The following is a 26,513-nucleotide window of genomic DNA, read 5'->3' on the forward strand; positions in this document are numbered from 1 at the left end:
CCACAGCCGGTGCAACAGATGACCAGTTAATCTGTTTCTGGAGGTGTGGGTTAATATTTCATTGTTGGCCAGGATGCTGGGAGAACTCCCCTGCTCTTCCCTCCAACTTTGCCATTTTGAATCGGCAGATGGCGCCTTATTTTAACCGGGCTATTTTCACCTGTCGGGAGACTGAGGAGATCGGGTACAACGCTGTTTTATACAAACTGCCCGATTTCACTCTTTGTTAAAGTCAATGGAGGGCAATATTTGGCCCAAAACCGGCGTTCCATCCCATTAGATGGGTTTCCCGTGAAGTTAGGTTAAAATTACCGACTAGTTGAATGGGGTGCAGGCTCGAATGGCTGAATAGCCTAATTCTGCTCCTATTTTCTATGTTTACCCCCAATGTCTCATCTGAATTTCAGCTCCGCCCACCGTCCAAGACTCGCTCAGTACTGGAGATTCGGTGCTCAAATCCTGGTGTTCACCATCTAATTCGGAGTTGAGTGAATCGCTGCTGATTAATTGTAAATACCAGCACCACAAACATGGTAACTAAATGCTGCCCGAATTGAGCATATGTGGCACCCAGTGATTGAGGGATTCTCTGCCACAAAGGTTGGTCTGTGAGCTGGTGCCATTTGACAAATCTTACTATTTCTCTTCCAGGACTTTTATCCCATGATGGATTCGTCCTTAATAATAAAAATCTTAATATACCTGGGTAAGTTGGGAAAGATCTATTATTGCTATTCAAAATCTAATTCATGTTTATACATATTTGAGTAATAAATGTGATATATGCAGCGTATATCTCACCTCGTGACTCTCCAAAGCCTTTCCACCATCGACAAGGCGCAAGTCAGGAGTGTGATGGAACACTCCCCACTTGCCTGAATGAGTGCAGCTCCAACAACACTCGAGGAGCTCGACACTATCCAGGACAAAGCAGCCCGCTTGATCGGCACGCTACCCACCACCTTCAATATTCACTCCCTCCACCACCGGCGCACGTGGCTGCAGTGTGCACCGTCTACAAGATGCACTGCAGCAACTCGCCAAGGCTTCTTCGGCAGCACTTCCCAAACCCACGACCTCTACCCGCCTCGAGGGACAAGGGCAGCAGGTCCATGGGAACACCACCACCTCCATGTTCCCCTCCCAGTCACACACCATCGTGACTTGGAAATATATCGGCCGTTCCTTCATCGTCACTGGGTCACAATCCTGGAACTCCCTCCCTTACAGAACTGTGGGAGCATCTTTACCACATGGACTGCAGCGGTTAAAGAAGGTGGCTCACCACCACCTTCTCAAGGGGCCAATAGGGATGGGCAATAAATGCCGGCCTGGCCAGCAACGCATACATTCCAGGAATGAATTTAAAAAACTAACATTATTAACATTCAGATATACTGGTACAGTACGGTGAAGAATTCCCAACATTACACCTGCTGGACCAGACAAATGCTAACCTTTCCTCATTTATTGCAACACATTTAGCGCCCAACAGACAGACTCCACCAGCCGGAAATTTCTCTTCATGTTTTATCTGCAATACTAATTGAGACCACCAGAAACCAAATCGTTTCAACCTTTCTGTATCTGGGTATAAATCCATGGTCAGCAACTCAGGGTCGCACAAGGAAAATGTCTTTATCTATATTTACTTTCAGTTGAATAAGGTGTTAGCTGAAGTTCAGTGGGTCACAAGTTCAAAGGTTCAAGTCCCACACCGTTAGATCTCAGCAAAAAATCTAGGATGACATTCCCAATGCAATACTGAGGGAGTGTTACACTGTTGGAAGGGCAGTACTGAGGGCGCACCGCACTCTTGGAGGGGCGGTACTGAGGGAGTGCCGCACTGTTGGAAGGGCAGTACTGATGGAGCACCGCACTCTCGGAGGGGTGGTACTGAGGGAGTGCCGCAACGTCGGAGGGGCGATACTGAGGGAGCACCGCACTATCGGAGGGGCAATACCGAGGAAACACCGTAATGTCGGAGGGGCAGTGCTGAGGGAGCGCCACACTGTCAGAGGGGCAGTACCGAGGAAGCGCTGCACTGTCAAAGCAAAAATACTGACGGAGCGCGCACTGTTGGAGGGGCAGTACTGAGGGAGCGCCGCACTCTCAGAGTGGTAGCACTGAGGAAGCGCTGCACTGTTGGAGGGACAATACTGAGGGAGCGGTGCACTGCTGGAGGTGTGGTACTGAGGGAGCACTGCACTGTCAGAGGGGTGGTACTGAGGGAGCGCCCCACAATTGGAGGAGCGGTACTGAGGGAGTGCTGCACTGTCGCAGGGTCAGAGCTGAGGGAGTGCCGCATTGTTGGAGTGGCAGTACTGAGGGAGCACCAATTTGTTGGAGGGGCAGTACTGAAGGACTACCGCACTGTCAGAGGGGCAGTACTGAGGGAGTGCTGCATTGTTGGAGGGGCAGTACTGAGGGAGCGCCGCACTGTCAGAGGGGCAGTACTGAGGGAGCGCCGCACTGTCGGAGGGTCGGTACTGAAGGAATGCTGCACTGTCAGAGGGGCAGTAGAGAGGAGTTGACTTTCAGACGAGATGTTAAACCGAGGCAGAATCTGCCCTTTCAAGTGGTCGTAAAATATGTTGTGGCACTATAGGAAGAGCATGGAGTTCTCCTAGGTGACCTGCGATTAATATTTATCAAGTACTCTACATCACAAAAAATATGTTATCTGGTCATTAACCTCATTACTGTTTGTGGGAGCTTGCTGTGCTGAAATTGACAGCTTTCCTACAACAGTTCCAAAATGCTTAATTGTCTGTAAAGCGTTTTGTTACATGCAAATTCTGCCTTTTAACAAATACCTCTCTGTATATCCTCGGGTTCAATGTCTCGGCACAATCTCTTTCCTGATTCTGTGCTTTGGTGAATTAAGTTAAATAACATTTCTGATTTGTTGCAGAGTTCACCGCAGCCACCACTGCCCAAGGTAAGTGTACAAAACACAAAGGTGTTTGTGGAACGACCTGCTCTGATTGACAGGCGGCGGGGTGACGGGGTGGGGGGGCGGTTGGGAAGATAGCAATATTGGGAGTGGGGAGGGAGGCAGGACTGGGGTATGCGGCATGGGGAAGAAGTGGCGTTAATGAGCCAATTGCGCCTTTCTTACATCAAACCATAAGAATTAGGAGTAGGAGTCGGCCATTCGGCCCCTCGAGCGCTCCGCCATTCAATGAGATCACGGCTGATCTTCGACCTCAACTCCACTTTCCCGCCCGATCCCTCGATTCCCTTAATATCCAAAAATCTATCTATCTCAACCTTGACTATACTCAACGCCTCAGACTCCACAGTCCTCGAGGGCAGAGAATTCCAAAGATTCACCAGCCTCTGACTGAAGAAATTCCTCCTCATCTCAGTCCTAAATGGCCAACCCCTTATCCCGGAGACTCTTCCCTGGTCGCCCTGCGTTGGAGAGTTCCTCTCTTGAACGTGTTTGTCGAAATGTCCACTCAAAGAAATATTAGCGAATGGGGAGGGGGGCAGGTAGGGGTCTGACCCAAATACTGACCTCTAGGCCTGACCTCCCACAGATTGCAGCACCCTGTCCCAACAACATGCAGCGGGGTGCCGGGGTGGTGTGGGCAAAACACGGCAGCTCACGGTGGGAATGTCACTGGGGAATTCCCAACCAGTCCCTGACATCAGTCGCAGGATTCCAGGAGACTCTGATGTGCCCCGTCACTCGCCTCTTACACGAACCCTCACCCATCATTCATTCATGATATAAATACGCAGGTGGTTTCCCAAATTATCAAAAGATATGATTAAAATGTGCACCTTTCCCCCACAAGGAGCCGCTGACTGTTTGAGGGAAGGTTTATCTTGTAGTTCAGTGAGAACGGGGCGGTATATTTACTGTCTCGAAGCAGATCTGTTAGTCCTGGTCGAAGGTGTTCACTCTTGAATTATAAATCTTTTCCAGCGTTCAGCACGCCGACCCCTTCAGGTAAGCTTATAATGCCAATCATTGCTGCTCTTTGTCAGCCAGATTAAACTCTCCCTCCCTCCCTATGTCCGATCTGTGAGTCTCTTCTCCCACATCTTAACGAAAGCCACCATTTTTCACTTGAATCGAATGTTTTCCTCTTCGTCACCAATTGCTTCCCAGCATTCATTTTTTACAAATTGCAGCAAGTTTTCCGGCCATAGCCTCTCTGCAGCACGCTCCATGCCAGAAGATGAATATCTTACCCCAGTTAGTTTTAAATTAATTGTGTGCACATATAGGTGAGAACAGCAATGGTGAGTAAAAGGCACTTGGTGTCATTATCAAACACTCCCAGGGCAGGTAAAGGGGGTTAGATGCAGATTAAAGCTCCCTGTACACTGTCCCATCAAACACTCCCAGGGCAGGTACAGCACGGGTTAGATACAGAATAAAGCTCCCGCTATAGTGTCCCATCGAACAATCCCAGGGCAGCTACAGGGGGTTAGATACAGAGTAAAGCTCCCTCTACACTGACCCATCAAACACTCCCAGGGCAGATACAGGGGGTTAGATACAGAGTAAAGCTCCCTCTACACTGTCCCATCAAACACTCCCAGGGCAGGTACAGGGGGTACGATACAGAGTAAAGCTCCCTCTACACTGTCCCATCAAACACTCCCAGGGCAGGTACAGGGGGTTAGATACAGACTAAAGCTCCCCCGACAATGTCCCATCAAACACTCCCAGGGCAGGTACAGCACGGGTTAGATACAGAGTAAAGCTCCCTCTACACTGTCCCATCAAACACTCCCAGAGCAGGTAAAGGGGGTTAGATACAGAGTAAGGCTCCCTCTATACTGCCCCAGCAAACACTCCCAGGGCAGGTCCAGCTCGGCGTGAGATACAGAGTAAAGCTCCCTCTGCACTGACCCATCAAACACTCCCAGGGCAGATACAGGGGGTTAGATACAGACTAAAGCTCCCCCGACAATGTCCCATCAAACAATCCGAGGTCAGGTACACCACGGGGTTAGATACCGAGTAAAGCTCCCTCTACACTGTCCCATCAAACACTCCCAGGGCAGGTACAGGGGGTTAGATACAGAGTAAAGCTCCCTCTACACTGTCCCATCAAACACTCACAGGGCTGGTACAGGGGGTTAGATACAGAGTAAAGCTCCCTCTACACTGTCCCATCAAACACTCCCAGGGCAGGTACAGGAGGGTTAGCCACAGAGTAAAGTTCCCTCTAAACTGTCCCATCAAACACTCACAGGGCAGGCACAGCACGGGGTTAGATTTAGAGTAAAGCTGCCTCTACACTGCCTCATCAAACACTCCCAGGGCAGGTACAGGGGGTTAGATAGAGGGTAAAGCTCTCCCGACACTGTCCCATCAAACACTCCCAAGGGAGGTATACCGCGGTGCTAGATACAGAGTAAAGGTCCCTCTGCACTGTCCCCATCAAACACTCCCAGGGCAGGTACAGCGGGTTAGATACAGAGTAAAGCCCCCTCTACGCTGTCTCATCAAACACTCGCAGGGCAGATGCAAGGCGTCAGATACAGAGTAAAGCTCCGTCTACACTGTCCCATCAAACACTCACAGGGCTGGTACATGGGGTTAGATACAGACTAAAGCTCCCTCTACACTGTCCCATCAAACACTCACAGGGCTGGTACATGGGGTTAGATACAGACTAAAGCTCCCTCTACACTGTACCACCAAACACTTCCAGGGCAGGTACAGCACGGGGTTAGATAGAGAGTCAATCTCCCTCTACAGTGTCCCGATCAAACACAGCCAGGTCAGGCACAGGAGGGTTAGATATAGGATAAAGCTCCCTCTACGCTGTCCCACGACACACTCTCAGGGCAGGTACAGGGGGTTAGATACAGAGCAAACTGCCCTCTACACTGTCCCATCAAACACTCCCAGGGCAGGTCCAGCTCGGCGTGAGATACAGAGTAAAGCTCCCTCTGCACTGACCCATCAAACAATCCCAGGGCAGTACAGCACGGGGTGAGATACACAGTAAAGCTCCCTCTACACTGTGCAATCAAACACTCGGAGGGTAAGTACAGGGGGTTAGATACAGAGTAAAGCTCCCTCTACACTGTCCCATTAAAACACTCACTGGCAGGTGCAGCACGTGGTGAGATACAGAGTAAAGCTCCCTCTACACTGTCCCCTCAAACACTCCCAGGGCAAGTATAGGAGAGTTAAATACAGAGTAAAGCTCCCTCTACACTGTCCCACCAAACACTCCCAGGGCACTAACAGCACAGGGTTAGATACAGAGTCAATCTCCCTCTACATTGTCCCATCAAAGACTCCCAGGGCAGGTGCAGCACGGCGTTAGATACAGATTAAAGCTCCCTCTACATTGTCCCACTTAACACTCCCAGGACAGGTACTGCACGGGGTTAGATACAGAGTAAAGCTCCCTCTACACTGTCCCATCAAACACTCCCAGGGCAGGTACAGCATGGCGTTAGATACAGAGTAAAGCTCCCTCTACACTGTCCCATCAAACACTGCCAGGGCAGATACAGGAGGGTTAGATACAGAATAAAGCTCCCTCCACGCTGTCCCATAACACACTCTCAGGGCAGGTATAGGGGTTAGATACAGCGTAAAGCTCCCTCTACACTATCCCATCAAACACTCCCAGGGCAGGTACAGCACGGGGTTAGATACAGAGTAACGCCCCCTCTACACTGTCGCATCACACAATCCCAGGGCAGGTACAGCACGGGGTTAGATACAGAGTAACGCTCCCGCTACACTGTCCCATCAAACACTCCCAGGGCAGGTACAGCACGATGTTAGATACAGAGTAACGCCCCATCTACACACTCCCAGGATAGTTACAGCACGGGGTTAGATTCAGAATAAAGCTCCCTCTACATTGACCCATCAAACATTCCCAGGGCAGGTACAGCACGGGTTTAGATACAGAGTAAAGCTCTCTCTGCACTCTCCCATCAAACACTCCCAGGGCAGGTACAGGGGGTTAGATACAGAGTAAAGCTCCCCCTAAACTGTGCCATCAAACACTCCCAGGGCAGGTACAGGGGGTTAGATATAGAGTAAAGCTCCCTCTACACTGTCCCATCACACACTCCCAGTGCTGGTACAGGGGGTTAGATACAGAGTAAAGCTCCCGCTACACTGTCCCATCACACACTCCCAGGGCAGGTACAGCACGGGGTTAGATATAGAGTAAAGCTCCCGCTACACTGTCCCATCAAACACTCCCAGGGTAGGGACAACACGGATTTTGGATGTTAGGCTGACACGATGGGGATGAGCTCGGTTCTTCTGGTTGCTTTGTTAATACAGTTCTGCTCTCCAATATAATCAAAACTGATCGCAGTCTTTCAGGACATTTTCTGAACTGTCACCTTTGCAAACAATGGCCTGTCCTTTACACCATTACCGCTGGCGGTAGTGGGTCTTACCCAACCTTTCTCACCAATACAATGGTATTTTCTGTTTCCGTTCCTTCAGTTTTGCCGGAGGCTTGTCTGGAACAATCGTGTGGCGAGAGAGAGCAGTGCGCAGAGCGACATGGACAGTTCGGTTGTGTGTGCACCAATATGTCTGTCAGCGGGAGCAGCGAGCCTTACGGTGAGTCGGACTCGTCTCCGGCTTTAATACATCCCCTCAAACACAGTCCTGTGTGCTCGGGCCAAAGGTTCCACAGGTTAGCAAATTAGTAACACTAATTCAATCCATTCGTATCTCCAGAATAAAATTAAAAACCTTCATGCCTGAGGAATTGCAGATTGCAATTTCCTCCAAATGTTGCCCAAAAAATTCATCTGTTCCGAGTCACTCGACAGATTCAGCATAACTCCGCTCGATATTAACAACACGCTTTGAGTGATATGATCAGATGAGATCCAGTGAGAATCAAGTGACAAAGTTATCAGGAGGCTCATTCAGCCACTCGAGCCTGTTACACAGGAACAGGAGGAGACCCATTCAGCCCCTCGAGCCTGTTACACAGGAACAGGAGGAGGCCCATTCAGCCCCTCGAGCCTGTTACACAGGAACAGGAGGAGGCCATTCAGCCCCTCGAGCCTGTTACACAGGAACAGGAGGCCCATTCAGCCCCTCGAGCCTGTTACACAGGAACAGGAGAAGGCCCATTCAGCCCCTCGAGCCTGTTACACAGGAACAGGAGGCCCATTCAGCCCCTCGAGCCTGTTACACAGGAACAGGAGAAGGCCCATTCAGCCCCTCGAGCCTGTTACACAGGAACAGGAGGAGGCCATTCAGCCCCTCGAGCCTATTACACAGAAACAGGAGGGGGCCCATTCAGCCCTTCGAGCCTGTTACACAGGAACAGGAGGAGGCCCATTCAGCCCCTCGGGCCTGTTACACAGGAACAGGAGGAGGCCATTCAGCCCCTCGAGCCTGTTACACAGGAACAGGAGGAGACCCATTCAGCCCCTCGAGCCTGTTACACAGGAACAGGAGGCCCAATCAGCCCCTCGAGCCTGTTACACAGGAACAGGAGAAGGCCCATTCAGCCCCTCGAGCCTGTTACACAGGAACAGGAGGCCCATTCAGCCCCTCGAGCCTGTTACACAGGGACAGGAGGAGGCCCATTCAGCCCCTCGAGCCTGTTACACAGGAACAGGAGGTGGCCCATTCAGCCCCTCGAGCCTGTTACACAGGAACAGGAGGGGGCCCATTCAGCTCCTCGAGCCTGTTACACAGGAACAGGAGGAGGCCCATTCAGCCCCTCGAGCCTGTTACACAGGGACAGGAGGAGGCCCATTCAGCCCCTCGAGCCTGTTACACAGGAACAGGAGGAGGCCCATTCAGCCCCTCGAGCCTGTTACACAGGGACAGGAGGAGGCCCATTCAGCCCCTCGAGCCTGTTACACAGGAACAGGAGGAGGCCCATTCAGCCCCTCGAGCCTGTTCTGACATGCAATCAGATCATGGCTGAGCTGTATCTCAACTCCATCCACCCGCCTTTGGTCCATATCCTTTGATACCAATCAATCCGTCTCAGTCTTGATACCTCCAATTGCCCCTCCTCCCCCCCCCCCACCTCAGAAACCTCAGCCTTTAGGAGGACTGTTCCAGATTGTCGCTCCCCTTCGTGTTAAAATAAAACTCCCTCCAGATTTCCTTCCCGAAATGGACGAGCGCTAATTGTAAGGTTCTGTCCCCGCGTTCTTGATCACCCCCCCCCCCCCGCCCCCGTCCCCTCCCAGCCCCCACACCAGAGGAAATTGCTTCTCTCGATCGACCCTATCGAATGCTTTCAACAATTGAAACACCGCGACTAGATCACCCCTCAATCTCCTGTAGTGCGGGTAATACCAGCCTAGTCCGTGCGATCTGGCCTTGCAGTTTAACCCTTGCAGCCCCAGGTCCTGGTGACTCGGTGCCGCTGCCCCTCCGAGGCCGAGATATCCCACCCCGAGGCGCGGGGGCCCTTCAGATGTACGCAGACCACTCCAGATTTCGCTGCCTCTGATTACAATCCAGTTTGTAATGTGTGCACTCTTTGGTTTGCAGACTATGCCTTGACGTGTCAGGGTTCGGACAGCGCCGTGTCCCTGTCCCGCTGCATGCTGTTTGATGCCGGATTCTCCAGCCGCGCCTTGCACCTGAACGACCCCAGTTGTGTGGGGGTTGTTCGCCAGGGCCGCGTGGTGTTTGCATTCGCCAGTAACAGGATAACTTGCGGCAACAGCCTGGAGGTGGGTGCAATTCAACTTGGGGTTAGGGTTAGGGAAGGGTTGCAGCCTTCCTTCTGTTTGCTGAAGCTGCTGACTGGGAGCGGGTGAGGGTCTAAATGACCTCAGCACGCCTGGTTCAGGTTGGAAAGCGCCTGATGTTTACAACAGCAGGGGGAAAGGGGGAGTCTCATATTTTACTGATAAGAAATTCAATGTCTGCCGCATTCAGAGACAGAAGGGAGTATATGTGGTGCAACACTCCCATCTACTGGCCAGGTGGCGTATTGCACTCATACAGTTCACAGTTTCAGATCAACGTACCTGCCATTGCTGCAAAACTTCACTCCCTGCTATTTGACATCCAGCACTGAGAGCTCTCTCGGCCTGGAGGTGTCTCAGACCCCAGTGGGTGGGATGGTTGTGAGCTTGTAGGCATGTAGACTTGTGTGTCCTAGCCGGGCAGTTATAGCGGGTGTCATGGTACATCAGTCATTGAAGGTTGGCATGCAGGTACAGCAGGCGGTGAAGAAGGCAAATGGTATGTTGGCCTTCATAGCGAGGGGATTTGAGTATAGGAGCAGGGAGGTCTTACTGCAGTTGTACAGGGCCTTGGTGAGACCTCACCTGGAGTATTGTGTTCAGTTTTGTTCTCCTAATCCGAGGAAGGACGTTCTTGCTACTGAGGGAGTGCAGCAAAGGTTCACCAGACTGATTCCCGGGATGGCAGGACTGTCATATGAAGAAAGACTGGATTGACTGGGCTTATATACACTGGAATTTAGAAGAATGAGAGGGGATTTCATAGAAACATGTAAAAGTCTGACGGGACTGGACAGGTTAGATGCAGGAAGAATGTTCCCGATGTTGGGGAAGTCCAGAACCAGGGGTCACAGTCTAAGGATAAGGGGTAAGCCATTTAGGACCGAGATGAGGAGAAACTTCTTCACTCAGAGAGTGGTGAACCTGTGGAATTCTCTACCACAGAGAGTTGTTGGGGCCGGTTCATAGGATATATTCAAAAGGGAGTTAGATGTGACCCTTATGGCTAAAAAGATCAGGGAGTATGGAGCGAAAGCAGGAATGGGGTACTGAGGTGAATGATCAGCCATGATCACATTGAATGGTGGTGCAGGTTCGAAGGGCCAAATGGCCTACTCCTGCACCTATTTTCTATGTTTCTATGACATGGGGGTAAAATTCGACCTGATCAAGGCCCAGTCAGAGGGACTCCTGTGGCCGCCTGGCAGAGAAAGTCGGATCAAGCTCCCATTTGGGGGGAGGACGGATCTCAATAACGCTCACGTTGTGGGGGGGTGGTGCCCTTCAAACTGTATCAGTACCTTCATGACAGGGAGGAAGATAAATTGGGTGAGCGGATAAATCTACTTATTCACCAGCTGCTGAATGTTTAAACCTGACTGACTGTTCGTGTACATCAAGGTGAACAGCACACACTTCATATATTCCAACACGATCAGAGGTGCAGCCCAGGTCAGCTCCGAGTCCGGGGCAGTCATCACCAGGAAACACAATTTTACCATGAGCTTCTCATGTGCTTATCCTCTGACCATCAATGTGTCCTCATCAGTCATCATCTCCGCGGTGCAAAGGTAAGTCTGGGACCCCAGCTATTTACAATATACATTAATGACTTAGACAAAGGAATTGAGTGTAATATCTCCAAGTTTGCAGATGACACTAAGCTGGGTGGTGGTGTGAGCTGTGAGGAGGATGCTAAGAGGCTGCAGGGTGACTTGGACAGGTTAGGTGAGTGGGCAAATGCATGGCAGATGCAGTATAATGTGGATAAATGTGAGGTTATCCACTTCAGTGCAAAAACAGGAAGGCAGAATATTATCTGAATGCCAGCAGATTAGGAAAAGGGGAGGTGCAACGAGACCTGGGTGTCATGGTATATCAGTCATTGAAAGTTGGCATGCAGGTACAGCAGGCGGTGAAGAAGGCAAATGGCATGTTGGCCTTCATAGCGAGAGGATTTGAGTATAGGAGCAGGGAGGTCTTACCGCAATTGTACAGGGCCTTGGTGAGGCCTCACCTGGAATATTGTGTTCAGTTTTGGTCTCCTAATCTGAGGAAGGACATTCTTGCTATTGAGGGAGTGCAGCGAAGGTTCACCAGACTGACTCCCGGGACAGCCGGACTGACATATGAAGAAAGACTGGATCGACTAGGCTTATATTCAATGGAATTTAGAAGAATGAGAGGGGAAACATATAAAACCTGTCGGGATTGGACAGGTTAGATGCAGGAAGAATGTTCCCGATGTTGGGGAAGTCCAGAACCAGGGGTCACAGTCTAAGGATAAGGAGTAAGCCATTTAGGACCGAGATGAGGAGAAACTTCTTCACTCAGAGAATTGTGAACATGTGGAATTCTCTACCACAGAAAGTTGTTGAGACCAGTTCGTTAGATATATTCAAGAGGGAGTTAGATGTGGCCCTTACGGCTAAAGGGATCAAGGGGTATGGAGAGAAAGCAGGAATGGGGTACTGAAGTTACATGATCAGCCATGATCATATTGAATGGTGGTGCAGGCTCGAAGGGCCGAATGGCCGACTCCTGGACCTATTTTCTATGTTTCTATGTTTCTATGAAAGTCAGAAGGAAGGAAATCTTTGCATCCTTACCCGGTCTGGCCTTATAGGTGACGTGGTGGATACTTCACTCAGCATCGCAGTTTAGGGAGGGACAATAAATGCTGATCTCACCAGCGATGCCCACACTCCACGAATGAACTGTTAAAAAGTGAGGCATGAAACAGATTGCGACAATTTTAGACAAAATGAGTGGCTGTTATCATGAGAAGGAATCACTGTTACTGTCAATCACAAAAATGTTTGGGTTGTACAAAAATCAATCATGTTGAAAATAACATGGTGACAATTAGATATCAGAAGTTATTTTTTACCGCCTCGAGATGGGTGAGAGGAGGAACCGATTCTCAAAAGGAATTGCATTAATATCTGCCCCCAAAAGGTAAAAGAGATATTAATAAAAATGCTGAGAATACTGAGAAGTTCAGACAGCACCTGTGGAGAGAGAAACAGTTCAACTTTGGTCAGGCCCTAAATTAATACATCGCTTTGATTCGCCTGACGAGTAGGCAGGGTGTTGGGGTGGGAGTGGGTGTCCATGTGGATTCACGAGCCATGGAGTATTAAAGCAAAATCCACCTGTTCCGCATATGGTGTTCCAGAAGTTACGGTGATGCTGATTCCAATGATACCGACATTATTTTCCCCAGTATTATAAACATCACTTTACCATCGGGCGATGGGTCTTTCGAAACAAAGATGCTTGTTTACCAGGACCCTGGTTACAGTCAGCCGTTCACTCAGACGCCGATCCTGCTGGATGTGAATGACAAAATCTACATGGGGATCATCGTGTCGGGGATAGACGCTGAGCGGTTCGTGCTGACGATGACCAACTGCTGGGCGACTCCGGGCAGGGAGCCAACATCAGCCACACAGTGGGACCTCATCGTTAACCAGTGAGTGTATCACCTCCGGGGAGAGAGAGTTCATCATTAACCAGTGAGTTTATCACCTCCGGGGAGAGAGAGTTCATCATTAACCAGTGAGTGTATCACCTCCGGGGAGGGGGAGTTCATCGTTAACCGGTGAGTGTATCACCTCCGGGGAGAGAGAGTTCATCATTAACCAGTGAGTGTATCACCTCCGGGGAGGGGGAGTTCATCGTTAACCAGTGAGTGTATCACCTCCGGGGAGAGAGAGTTCATCATTAACCAGTGAGTGTATCACCTCCGGGGAGAGGGACCTCATCGTTAACCAGTGAGTGTATCACCTCCGGGGAGAGGGACCTCATCGTTAACCAGTAAGTGTATCACCTCCGGGGAGGGGGAGTTCATCGTTAACCAGTGAGTGTATCACCTCCGGGGAGGGGGACCTCATCGTTAACCAGTGAGTGTATCACCTCCGGGGAGAGGGACCTCATCGTTAACCAGTGAGTGTATCACCTCCGGGGAGAGGGGAGTTCATCGTTAACCAGTGAGTGTATCACCTCCGGGGAGAGGGAACTCATCGTTAACCAGTGAGTGTATCACCTCCGGGGAGAGGGAACTCATCATTAACCAATGAGTGTATCACCTCCGGGGAGGGGGGACCTCATCGTTAACCAGTGAGTTTATCACCTCCGGGGAGAGGGAGTTCATCATTAACCAATGAGTGTATCACCTCCGGGGAGAGGGACCTCATCGTTAACCGGTGAGTGTATCACCTCCGGGGAGGGGGAACTCATCGTTAACCAGTGAGTGTATCACCTCTGGGGAGGGGGAGTTCATCGTTAACCAGTGAGTGTATCACCTCCGGGGAGGGGGGAACTCATCGTTAACCAGTGAGTGTATCACCTCCGGGGAGAGGGAACTCATCGTTAACCAGTGAGTGTATCACCTCCGGGGAGAGGGAACTCATCGTTAACCAGTGAGTGTATCACCTCCGGGGAGGGGGGAGTTCATCGTTAACCAGTGAGTGTATCACCTCCGGGGAGGGGGAACTCATCGTTAACCAGTGAGTGTATCACCTCCGGGGAGGGGGGAACTCATCGTTAACCAGTGAGTGTATCACCTCCGGGGAGAGGGAACTCATCGTTAACCAGTGAGTGTATCACCTCCGGGGAGGGGGGAGTTCATCGTTAACCAGTGAGTGTATCACCTCCGGGGAGGGGGGAACTCATCGTTAACCAGTGAGTGTATCACCTCCGGGGAGAGGGAACTCATCGTTAACCAGTGAGTGTATCACCTCCGGGGAGGGGGGAGTTCATCATTAACCAGTGAGTGTATCACCTCCGGGGAGGGGGGAACTCATCGTTAACCAGTGAGTGTATCACCTCCGGGGAGAGGGAACTCATCGTTAACCGGTGAGTGTATCACCTCCGGGGAGGGGGAACTCATCGTTAACCAGTGAGTGTATCACCTCCGGGGAGGGGGGAACTCATCGTTAACCAGTGAGTGTATCACCTCCAGGGAGGGGGGACCTCATCGTTAACCAGTGAGTTTATCACCTCCGGGGAGAGGGAGTTCATCATTAACCAATGAGTGTATCACCTCCGGGGAGAGGGGGGAGTTCATCATTAACCAGTGAGTGTATCACCTCCGGGGAGAGGGAGTTCATCGTTAACCAGTGAGTGTATCACCTCCGGGGAGAGGGAGTTCATCGTTAACCAGTGAGTGTATCACCTCCGGGGAGGGGGGAGTTCATCGTTAACCAGTGAGTTTATCACCTCCGGGGAGGGGGGAGTTCATCGTTAACCAGTGAGTGTATCACCTCCGGGGAGGGGGACCTCATCGTTAACCGGTGAGTGTATCACCTCCGGGGAGGGGGACCTCATCGTTAACCAGTGAGTGTATCACCTCCGGGGAGGGGGGAACTCATCGTTAACCAGTGAGTGTATCACCTCCGGGGAGGGGGACCTCATCGTTAACCAGTGAGTGTATCACCTCCGGGGAGGGGGACCTCATCGTTAACCAGTGAGTGTATCACCTCCGGGGAGGGGGACCTCATCGTTAACCGGTGAGTGTATCACCTCCGGGGAGGGGGACCTCATCGTTAACCAGTGAGTGTATCACCTCCGGGGAGGGGGGAACTCATCGTTAACCAGTGAGTGTATCACCTCCGGGGAGAGGGAACTCATCGTTAACCAGTGAGTGTATCACCTCCGGGGAGGGGGGAACTCATCGTTAACCAGTGAGTGTATCACCTCCGGGGAGAGGGAGTTCATCATTAACCAGTGAGTGTATCACCTCCAGGGAGGGGGGACCTCATCATTAACCAGTGAGTTTATCATCTCCGGGGAGGGGGGAGTTCATCGTTAACCAGTGAGTGTATCACCTCGGGGGAGAGGGAGTTCATCATTAACCAGTGAGTTTATCACCTCCGGGGAGGGGGAGTTCATCATTAACCAGTGAGTTTATCACCTCCAGGGAGAGGGAACTCATCGTTAACCAGTGAGTGTATCACCTCCGGGGAGAGGAAACTCATCGTTAACCAGTGAGTGTATCACCTCCGGGGAGAGGGGACCTCATCGTTAACCAGTGAGTGTATCACCTCCGGGGAGAGGGAGTTCATCATTAACCAGTGAGTGTATCATCTCCGGGGAGGGGGGAGTTCATCGTTAACCAGTGAGTGTATCACCTCTGGGGAGGGGGGAGTTCATCGTTAACCAGTGAGTTTATCACCTCCGGGGAGGGGGAGTTAATTGTTAACCAGTGAGTGTATCACCTCGGGGGAGGGGGGAGTTCATCGTTAACCAGTGAGTGTATCACCTCCGGGGAGGGGGAGTTAATTGTTAACCAATGAGTGTATCACCTCCGGAGAGAGGGGGGAGTTCATCATTAACCAATGAGTGTATCACCTCCGGGGAGGGGGAGTTCATCGTTAACCAGTGAGTGTATCACCTCTGGGGAGGGGGGAGTTCATCGTTAACCAGTGAGTTTATCACCTCCGGGGAGAGGGAGTTATCGTTAACCAGTGAGTTTATCACCTCCGGGGAGGGGGAGTTAATTGTTAACCAGTGAGTGTATCACCTCTGGGGAGAGGGGGGTGTTCATCGTTAACCAGTGAGTGTATCACCTCGGGGGAGGGGGAGTTCATCGTTAACCAGTGAGTGTATCACCTCGGGGGAGAGTGGTGGGGGGGGGGGCAGGGGGCTGGGGGGGGAGCGGCGGAATTGCAATATTCCGACAGAACTTTCTTCGCAAATAATCTTCACCTCTTCATTGACTTTTATTGTTGCTTTTTATGAAACAGGTACGGAGTGTGGGTTTTATGATGAACCTTTATGTAAAACACCGGTTCGGCCCCAAGCGGAGGATTGTGTCCTATTCTGGGCCCTGCACTTTAGGGAGGGTATGAGCCCTTAGAGAGGGTGGGGAGGGAGATTGACCAGAACGGTCCCGGGGATGGGGAACTTCAGTGACGGGGAGAGACTGGAGAAGCTCTGGATTGTTCTCATTGGAGCAGAGAAGGTTGAGAGGAGATTTGATCGAGGTGTTCATAATCACGAGGGGTCTGGACAAAGTGGATCGAGAGAAACTGTTCCCCATTGGTGGAAGGGTGGAGAACCAGAGGGCACAGATTTAAGGCGATTGGCTGAAGAACCAAAGGCGACACGAGGAGAAACGTTTTTTTTACGCAGCGAGTGGTTCGGATCTGGACTGCGCTGCCTGAGAGGGTGGGGGAGGCAGACTTTCAGAAGGGAGTTGGATACGTCCCTGAAGGAGGGAGATGTACCGGGCTCCGGGGAAGGGGTGGGGAAGGGGCGGGGACCGATTGGATGGGAGGGAGTGGGGGGAGGAGTGGGGGGATGGGAGGGATTGGGACCATCTGAGAGCTGGCATGGGCTCGATGGTCCGAATGGCCTCCCTCCATACTGTGACCCCTCTGTTTTTCTGTGGAACAGGTGCCCCAATGTCCTTGATGGCTCGGTGATGATCGCAGAAAATGGACAATCCACCGTCACCCGCTTCTCGTTCAACGTATTCCGCTTTGTTCGTGACGCGAGCGAGCTGTACATTCACTGCCAGATGCAACTGTGTGATGTCCGGGGCAGCGCCTGCCTTGTGGTGAGTGGCCACGACCTCTTGTTACACCACCGCTGAGTTTTAGACCAGTTGGATGTAAAATGGAAACTGGTTTCGCTCCGGGAGTCAGAGGCAGAGTTAAGTCCCACTAAATCTACCTTAATCACAAACTTATAGAGTCTCATTATTCCGAGCAGTCAAGTGTCCTTGTCACAGAATCATAGTCCCCTCCCTGAGCAAGTGCCCATTGTACACCAGGAGTCTGCTTGCAGCGTCCGTGCCCATAGGAGGGATTTAACTCATCTCATCTTTGGAATTCACATCCAGGAGACTTAATAAACGTTCATCTGACTGGGCCAACTTAATTCACCCCCACACACACTCACATACACACTCACACTCATACCCACACACTCACACCCACACTCACACACACATACTCACACTCACACTCACCCACACACACACACTTACACATTCACATACACACTCACACACGCACACTCATACCCACACACTCATACCCACACTCACACTCACCCACACACACACACTTACACACTCACATACACACTCACACACGCACACTCATACCCACACACTCATACCCACACTCACACACACACACACACCAACACACCCACACACTCACACACACACACACACACACACTCACATACACACTCACCCACACACACACTTACACATTCACATACACACTCACACACACATACTCACACTCACACTCACACTCACCCACACACACACACTTACACACTCACATACACACTCACACAAGCACACTCATACCCACACACTCATACCCACACTCACCCACACACACACACTTACACACTCACATACACACTCACACACGCACACTCATACCCACACATTCATACCCACACTCACACACACACACCAACACACTCACACACATACCCACACACTCACACACACACACACTCACACACACACTCACACACTCACACACTCACACACTCACACACCCACACACTCACACACACACAAAAACGCACACACTCACACACACTCACACACACACCCACACACACACACACTCAAAATCACACACACACACTCACACTCTCACACACACACTCACACACATGCACACACAAACACACACTCACACACACCCACACGCACACAAACACACACACACAAACACACACTCACACACTCACTCACATACACACTAGCACACACACACACTCACACTCACACTCATACCCATACCCACACATCCACACACACTCACACACAAACTCACCCACACACACACCCCCACACAAAAACACACACACTCACACTCACACACACACACACTCACACTCACACACACTCGCGCACACACACACATCCACACACACTCACACACACACTTACCCACACACACACCCCCACACAAAAACACACACACTCACACACACACACACATACTGTAACAAGCTGTTTTACACTGGGTCCCATTCCATCTAGAAAGCAAGAAGGCGCGACTTAGTGAAATAACATTGGACAGTAGCAGAGGCCTTGGAATATAACAACAATTCTTGCAGTAATCTGCCCGCTCTGATAAACGGTGATCGCAGTTCAGCCCCAATCATATCACAGGTTGTCTGCACAAAGTGTCGGATTGACGGCCCCCTCTAACCCGCAGCATCTGACCTAGAGCCAGCGTTTACCTGCCCCTGGGGTTAAAGGACAGACCCCCAGAACCAATCTCTCTCTAGATGGGGTATCAGATACTGTGTTCCTGCTTCCCCGCTGGACAAGCTGGGCTGTGGCTTCAGTATTAGGGAAATTATTGAGAGAAATGTGTCTCACTGTCTCGGGGGGGTCACATTTTCCAAATTTTCGCATTCTTCCCGTAATGACCCACCCGCCTGTACCCAAACTAAAGTGTAATCTGGGTTTTGCTTAAATCAAGGCAGCGGTTTTGCTAAAAAGGGAATATTTATTGTGAATTAATATTTAGCAGCGGACACTAAACGCAATGTTTATTCTGTTAATAACTTGTCTCTGAATGCAGCAATGTGATAGGAACAGAGCCGGCGGCATAACGTCCAACGGAACTGTTGTCACCTTGGGTCCCTTTGTCAGTGTGGAAGATGTGGCCGGTACGTGTTCTGTGTGTTTATCGTTTTCCATTTTATTCCCCGACGGTTCTTGTCTCTCTCCGGGAGACATCTCACGGGAACCGAGCGGCCAGGCGTCTAATCTTCACGGGGCAGTCGAGACGGTGAGTGCAGACAGGGCAATCGACTATGAAGGCATCACAACCGAGTGCGATCCTATTCTCAGACAGGACTGAGTGGGCGGTGATCGGGATTGGGGTCTCTGGCAACTCAGCAAAACCTGACTGTAATACCAGGACTCTGCTCCTTGCACAGTTCAACGCCTCATTACATGTGACATTAGCCCCTCAGCCATCAGCATTTAACAATAAAGACTTGCATTTATATAGCGCCTTTCACGACCACCGGACGTCTCAAAGCGCTTTACAGCCAATGAAGTACATTTGGAGTGCAGTCAGTGTTGTAATGTGGGAAACGCGGCAGCCAATTTGCGCACAGCAAGGTCTCACACACAGCCCTGTGATAATGGCACAGATCATCTGTTCATTTATTATGTTGACTGAGGGATAAATATTGGCGCCAGAACTCGGGGATAACTCCCTCCTGCTCTTCTTCCAAACATTACCAAAGGCTCTTTTAGGGCCGCCTGCGAGAGCAAACGGGACCTCGATTACGTCTCATCGGGAAGACGGCACCACTGACAGTGCGGCACTCCCTCAGTACTGCCCCTCCGACAGTGCGGCACTCCCTCAGTACTGCCCCTCCGACAGTGCGGCCTTCCCTCAGTATTGCCCCTCCGACAGTGCGGGGCTCCCTCAGTACCACCCCTCCGACAGTGCGGCGCTCCCTCAGTACTGCCCCTCTGACAGTGCGGCGCTCCCTCAGTACTGCCCCTCTGACAGTGTGGCGCTCCCTCAGTACTGCCCCTCTGACAGTGCGGCGCTCCCTCAGTACTGCCCCTCTGACAGTGCGGGGCTCCCTCAGTACTGCCCCTCCGACAGTGCGGCGCTCCCTCAGTACCGCCCCTCCGACAGTGCGGCACTCCCTCAGTACTGCCTCTCTGACAGTGCGGCACTCCCTCAGTACTGTCCCTCCAACAGTACGGCGGTCCCTCAGTACTGCCCCTCCGACAGTGCAGCACTCCCTCAGTACTGCCCCTCCAACAGTGCGGGGCTCCCTCAGTACTGCCCCTCCGACAGTGCGGCACTCCCTCAGTACTGCCCCTCCGACAGTGCGGGGCTCCCTCAGTACTGCACCTCCGACAGTGCGGCGCTCCCTCAGTACTGTCCCTCCGACAGTGCGGCGCTCCCTCAGTACTGCCCCTCCGACAGTGCGGGGCTCCCTCAGTACTGCCCCTCCGATAGTGCGGCGCTCCCTCAGTACCGCCCCTCCGACAGTGCGGCACTCCCTCAGTACTGCCCCTCTGACAGTGCAGCACTCCCTCAGTATTGCCCCTCCGACAGTACGGCGGTCCCTCAGTACTGCCCCTCCGACAGTGCAGCACTCCCTCAGTACTGCCCCTCCAACAGTGCGGGGCTCCCTCAGCACTGCCCCTCCGACAGTGCGGCACTCCCTCAGTACTGCCCCTCCGACAGTGCGGCACTCCCTCAGTACTGCCCCTCTGACAGTGCGGAGCTCCCTCAGCTCTTCAGTGGGAGTGTCCACTTAGATTTTTTGTGGACTTGAACTCAGAACCTTCTGACACAAAAGGTGTGAGTACTGTTCACTGAGCCACAGCTGTCACTGACATTTCGAACATTTTATTAAGCCAAATCCCCATTTTCAAATTTCCGAATGCCACCTATTTCACATTTACAGAAGAAAACGACTGAGCCAATCGCAGAGATTATTGTTCCGGAGGGTCAGTTGGAAGGGTCGACCGGACGGGGGTGGGGTTCGAACGCACATCACATGCTATGAGAAAGCATTTGCTGGTTCGGAATACACTCGGTGACGAGGAATCGCTGATGAACATTTATGTAAGTTGGCAGAGGGAGAGCGGATTTGTGGCCTGTGCTTTGAGGGGATGAGTTACAGCGAGGGCTGAAGGGGAATTCCAATCTGCCTTGGAAGGTGGCTATATGTGATGGCGATAGGTGAAATATCTCACTCTTGGTGTCTGTTTTACCGACAGCAGAACCCAACAGCGGTCACCCCCGGCAACCTACCTACTGGGTCACCGTGGCAACTCTGTGCATCGCAGCGATTATTGGATGTTTGCATTGATGCTTCTGGTCTAAGCTCCAGAACCGGTTATACTAGCATTGAAAATGAACAATGTCTCGACGTATTGGGGGGAGACATGTCAGGGGAAAGATTACATTCAAAACATGAATGAAGCTGTGGTGGTTGCATGTGATATACTCCATGTCTCGGGGTTAACTGTATTGTTAATGACCCTGACAGAAACACCGTGTGTAAACCTCTACCTCTTCTATAAATACATGAATTGAAAGGATTTTTCGCCTCAATACTTTCCTTTACATTAAGAGGTCTGTTCTCTCCTAAATACTTCCAGCAATTGACTAATTGGATTGCATGTTGTAAAGTGTCTGGGACATTCCTTGGGTGAGGGGGACGAGTCGATGAAATATACAAACATAGAAACATAGACAATAGGTGCAGGAGTAGGCCATTCGGCCCTTCGAGCCTGCACCACCATTCAATATGATCATGGCTGATCATTCCCTCAGTACCCCATTCCTGCTTTCTCTCCATACCCCTTGATCCCTTTAGCTGTAAGGGTCACACCTAACTCCCTCTTGAATATATCTAACGAACTGGCCCCAACAACTTTCTGTGGTAGAGAATTCCACAGGTTCACAATTCTCTGAGTGAAGACGTTTCTCCTCATCTCTGTCCTAAATGGCTTACCCCTTATCCTTAGACTGTGACCCCTGGTTCTGCACTTCCCCAACATTGGAAACATTCTTCCTGCATCTAACCTGTCCAGTCCCGTCAGAATTTTATATGTTTCTATGAGATCCCCTCTCATTCTTCTAAACGCCAGTGAATATAAGCCCAGTCGATCCAGTCTTTCTTTGTATGTCAATCCAAGCATCCCGGGAATCAGTCTGGTGAACCTTCACTGCACTCCCTCAATAGCAAGCACGTCCCACATAAGAGATTGGTGTGCAAAATCAAAGCACATTGTATTGGGGGTAATGTACTGGCGTGGACAGAGAATTGGTTGGCATAGAGGAAGCAGAGAGTCGGGATAAACGGGTCCTTTTCGGAATGGGAGGCAGTGACTAGTGGAGTGCCGCAGGGCTCAGTGCTGGGACCCCAGCTCTTTACAATATACATTAATGATTTGGATGAAGGAATTGAATGTAATATCTCCAAGTTTGCAGATGACACAAAACTGGGTGGTGGTGTGAGCTATGAGGAGGATACTAAGAGATTGCAGGGTGATTTGGACAGGTTAGGTGAGTGGGCAAATGCATGGCAGATGCAGTATAATGTGGATAAATGTGAGGTTATCCACTTTGGAAGCAATATCACAAAGGAAGAATATTATCTGAATGGCGGCAGATTAGGAAAAGGGGAGGTGCAACGAGACCTGGGTGTCATGGTTCATCAGTCATTGAAAGTGGGCATGCAGGTACAGCAGGCAGTGAAGAAGGCAAATGGTATGTTGGCCTTCATAGTTAGGGGATTTGAGTATAGGAGCAGGGAGGTCTTACTGCAGTTGTACAGGGCCTTGGTGAGGCCTCACCTGGAATATTGTGTTCAGTTTTTGTCTCCTAATCTGAGGAAGGACATTCTTGCTACTGAAGGAGTGCAGCGAAGGTTCACCAGACTGATTCCCGGGATGGTTGGACTGACATATGAGGAGAGACTGGATCAACTGGGCCTTTATACACTGGAGTTTAGAAGGATGAGAGGGGATCTCATAGAAACTGATACGTCCTTACTTCACAGTATAAATGCACACGAGGCCCATGCTTGAGAGAAGGTCATTCTGTGACCTGTCCTTTATTCCTTAGCACTCAAGTGATGAAGGTGGGTGGAGCTTCCCCTTTTATACCTGAAGGTCCAGGTTAGGAGTGTCTCCCACCTGGTGGTCAGTGTTCTCATAGTGTACAACTTAGATCAGATTATAAATGGGTTACAATGCTGGTTGGATACATGACATCACCTCCCCCCCCAAAGTCTTATTGGGATCACAGGTTGAGTCTCTCTGGTGGTTTACGCTCCCTTGTAGAGCGCCTGAGTTGGGGCTCCGGTTGTTGGGCGCTGGCCTGAGTGTCTGCTGTTTACGGTGCCTCAGGCCTGTCCGGACTGCCCACAGTAACTGGGCTCTCCTCCACTTGGTTCCGGTGTTCGGTCACCTGTGGTGGAGTGAACTCTATATCGTGTTCTTCCTCTGCTTCTTCTATGGGGTTGCTGAACCTCCTTTTTGATTGATCCACATGTTTACGGCAGATTTGTCCATTGGTAAGTTTAACTACCAGAATCCTATTCCCCTCTTTGGCAACCACAGTGCCTGCAAGCCATTTGGGCCCTGCAGCGTAGTTGAGGACAAAAACAGGATCATTTACATCAATACATCACGCCCTCGCATTCCTGTCATGGTAGTGATATTCTGACTGGCGCCTGCTCTCGACAATTTCTTTCATGGTGGGGTGTATAAGGGATAATCGGATTTTGAGCGTCCTTTTCATCAGTAGCTCTGCGGGTGGAACCCCTGTGAGTGAGTGTGGTCGGGATCTATAGGCCAACAGGAGGCGTGATAAGCGGGTTTGTAGGGAACCCCCTTGGCATCTGAGCATCCCCTGTTTGTTTATCTGCACTGCTCGTTGTGCCTGGCCATTTGAGGCTGGCTTGAACGGTGCCGTTCTAACATGGTTAATTGCATTGCCTGCCATGAAGTCCTGGAATTCAGTGCTTGTGAAGCACGGGCCATTGTCGCTGACCAAGATGTCCGGTAGACCGTGGGCGGCGAACATTGCCTGTAGACTTTCTACCGTGGCAGAGGATGTGCTTGAATTTAAAATGTCACACTCGATCCATTTGGAGTAGGCGTCTACTACAACCAAAAACATTTTCCCCATGAAAGGACCTGCGTAATCCACATGGATACGTGACCAAGGCTTGGCGGGCCATGGCTAGGGGCTAAGGGGGGCTTCCCTGGGCGCATGGCCCAACTGGGCACACGTGTTGCACCTGCGAACACAAAGTTCCAGATCTGCGTCTATCCCTGGCCACCAAACGTGTGACCTGGCAATTGCCTTCATCGTGACAATGCCCGGGTGCCCATTGTGGAGTTCTCTGACGAACACCTCTCTGCCCATTTGGGCATGACTACGCGGTTTCCCCACAGTAGGCAATCGGCCTGAATCGAGAGTTCATCCTTGCGCCTGTGAAATGGTTTAAATTTGTCAGGGCATGCCCTGTACGTGGCTGCCCAGTCCCCATTCAGGACACATTTCTTGACTAGAGACAATAGCGGGTCTCTATTTGTTCAGACTTTAATCTGACGGGCTGTCAGAAAGCTTCAACAGCCATGACCATCTCAGTTCCATGCTCGGTAGCCCCCTCAGTGGTGGCTAGTGGGAGCCTGCTGAGTGCATCGGCGCAGTTTTCGGTGCCCTGTCTGTGCCGAATTGTGTAGTCATAGGCAGCTAACGTGAGTGCCCACCTCTGTATGCGGGCCGATGCATTTGCATTTATGGCCTTGTTGTTGGCCAAAAGGGACGTTAGGGGTTTTTGATCTGTCTCCAGCTCAAATTTCCTGCCAAACAGGCACTGGTGCATTTTCTTTACCGCATATACACATGCGAGCGCCTCCTTTTCTACCATCCCGTAGCCCCTTTCTGCCTGGGACAGACTCCTGGAGGCATAAGCAACCGGCTGTAACTGACCCTTGGCATTGACATGCTGCAACACACACCCGACACCATAGGACGACGCATCGCACGTTAACACAAGTTTCTTACATGGGTCATATAGCGTTAACAGATTGTTGGAGCATAACAAATTGCGTGCTCTATTAAAAGCCCTTTCCTGGCTGTCCCCCCAGACCCATTCGCGACCTTTGTGTAGGAGCACGTGTAGCGGCTCTAATAGCGTTGCTCAATTTGGGAAGAAAGTGATCAAAATAGTTTAGGAGCCCCAGGAACGAACGCAGCTCCGTCGTGTTACGGGGTCTGGGTGCTCTCTGGATTGCTTCCGTCTTGGACGCAGTAGGGCTGATCCCGTCTGCTGCTACCCTCATCCCCAGGAATTCTACCTCTGGAGCTAGGAAGACGCACTTCGCCTTTTTCAGTCGCAGCCCTACCCGGTCCAGTCTGCGTAGTACCTCCTCCAGGTTGTGGAGGTGTTCTTCAGTATTGTAACCCGTAATGAGGATGTCGTCCTGAAAAACCACCGTCCCTGGAATCGACTTGAGGAGGCTTTCCATATTTCGTTGGAAGATCGCGGCGGCCGAGCGAATCCCGAACGGACATCTGTTGTGCTCAAACAACCCCTTGTGTGTCATGATGGTGGTCAGCTTCTTCGACTCACTCACCAGCTCCTGGGTCATGTAAGCTGAGGTCAGGTCCAATTTTGAAAAAAGTTTGCCATCAGATAGCGTCGCAAAGAGGTCCTCCGCTCTCGGTAGCGGGTACTGGTCTTGGAGTGACACCCGATTGATGGTGGCCTTGTAATCGCCACATGTCCTGACCGACCCATCCGCCTTGAGCACCGGCACAATTGGGCTCGCCCAGTCACTGAATTCGACTGGCGAGATGATGCCTTCCCTCAACAGGCGGTCCAATTCACCTTCTATCTTTTCCCGCATCACGTACGGCACTGCTCTGGCCTTGTGGTGTACTGGTCTGGCATCCAGGTTTATGTGAATCACTACCTTGGCCCCCATGGAGCTAGGAAGATGCACTTCGCCAATGCCGGGTTGAAATAATGAGTCAAATTTGTCCAGGACCTGTGAGCATGATACTTGCTCCACAGAGGAAATTGCATTGACATCGCCCCATTTCCAGTTCATGACAGCAAGCCAACTCCTCCCCAGCAGTACGGGACCATCCCCTGGGACAATCCAGAGTGGCAACCTGTTCTCCGAATCTTTGTGGGTCACGACTACCGTGGCGCTGCCTAGCACCGGAATGATCTGCTTTGTGTAAGTCCGTAGCTGTGCGTCAATCGGCGATAATTTTGGCCTCCTGGCCTTGGATGCCCACAACTTTTCGAACTGTTTG

The 26,513-nt window shown here is 51.3% G+C and overlaps 1 protein-coding gene across 1 annotated transcript; it reads left to right on the forward strand.

Annotated features, from left to right (window-relative positions):
• The first annotated feature begins 561 nt into the window (after window positions 1–561).
• Window positions 562–21,746, forward strand: LOC139249328 (uromodulin-like). The gene is made up of 8 exons (XM_070872307.1): window positions 562–600; window positions 2,915–2,941; window positions 9,334–9,672; window positions 11,092–11,261; window positions 12,917–13,165; window positions 17,092–17,254; window positions 19,266–19,353; window positions 21,446–21,746. The coding sequence occupies exons 1-8, from the start codon at window positions 562–564 to the stop codon at window positions 21,535–21,537; spliced, it is 1,167 nt and encodes a 388-aa protein (XP_070728408.1). The 3' UTR covers window positions 21,538–21,746.
• Window positions 21,747–26,513: the final 4,767 nt, after the last annotated feature.

The sequence above is a fragment of the Pristiophorus japonicus genome, unplaced genomic scaffold (assembly GCF_044704955.1).
Source record: "Pristiophorus japonicus isolate sPriJap1 unplaced genomic scaffold, sPriJap1.hap1 HAP1_SCAFFOLD_304, whole genome shotgun sequence".
NCBI classification, from domain to species: domain Eukaryota; kingdom Metazoa; phylum Chordata; class Chondrichthyes; family Pristiophoridae; genus Pristiophorus; species Pristiophorus japonicus.

Excerpts from the sequence above, each read along its gene's own strand:
- LOC139249328 (XM_070872307.1), top strand. The coding sequence starts at position 562 with ATGTGGCACCCAGTGATTGAGGGATTCTCTGCCACAAAG. Across the intron at positions 2,942-9,333 it reads CGCAGCCACCACTGCCCAAG|CCCCAGGTCCTGGTGACTCG; the intron begins GTAAGTGTACAA and ends TAACCCTTGCAG. Across the intron at positions 19,354-21,445 it reads CAGTGTGGAAGATGTGGCCG|CAGAACCCAACAGCGGTCAC; the intron begins GTACGTGTTCTG and ends TTTTACCGACAG.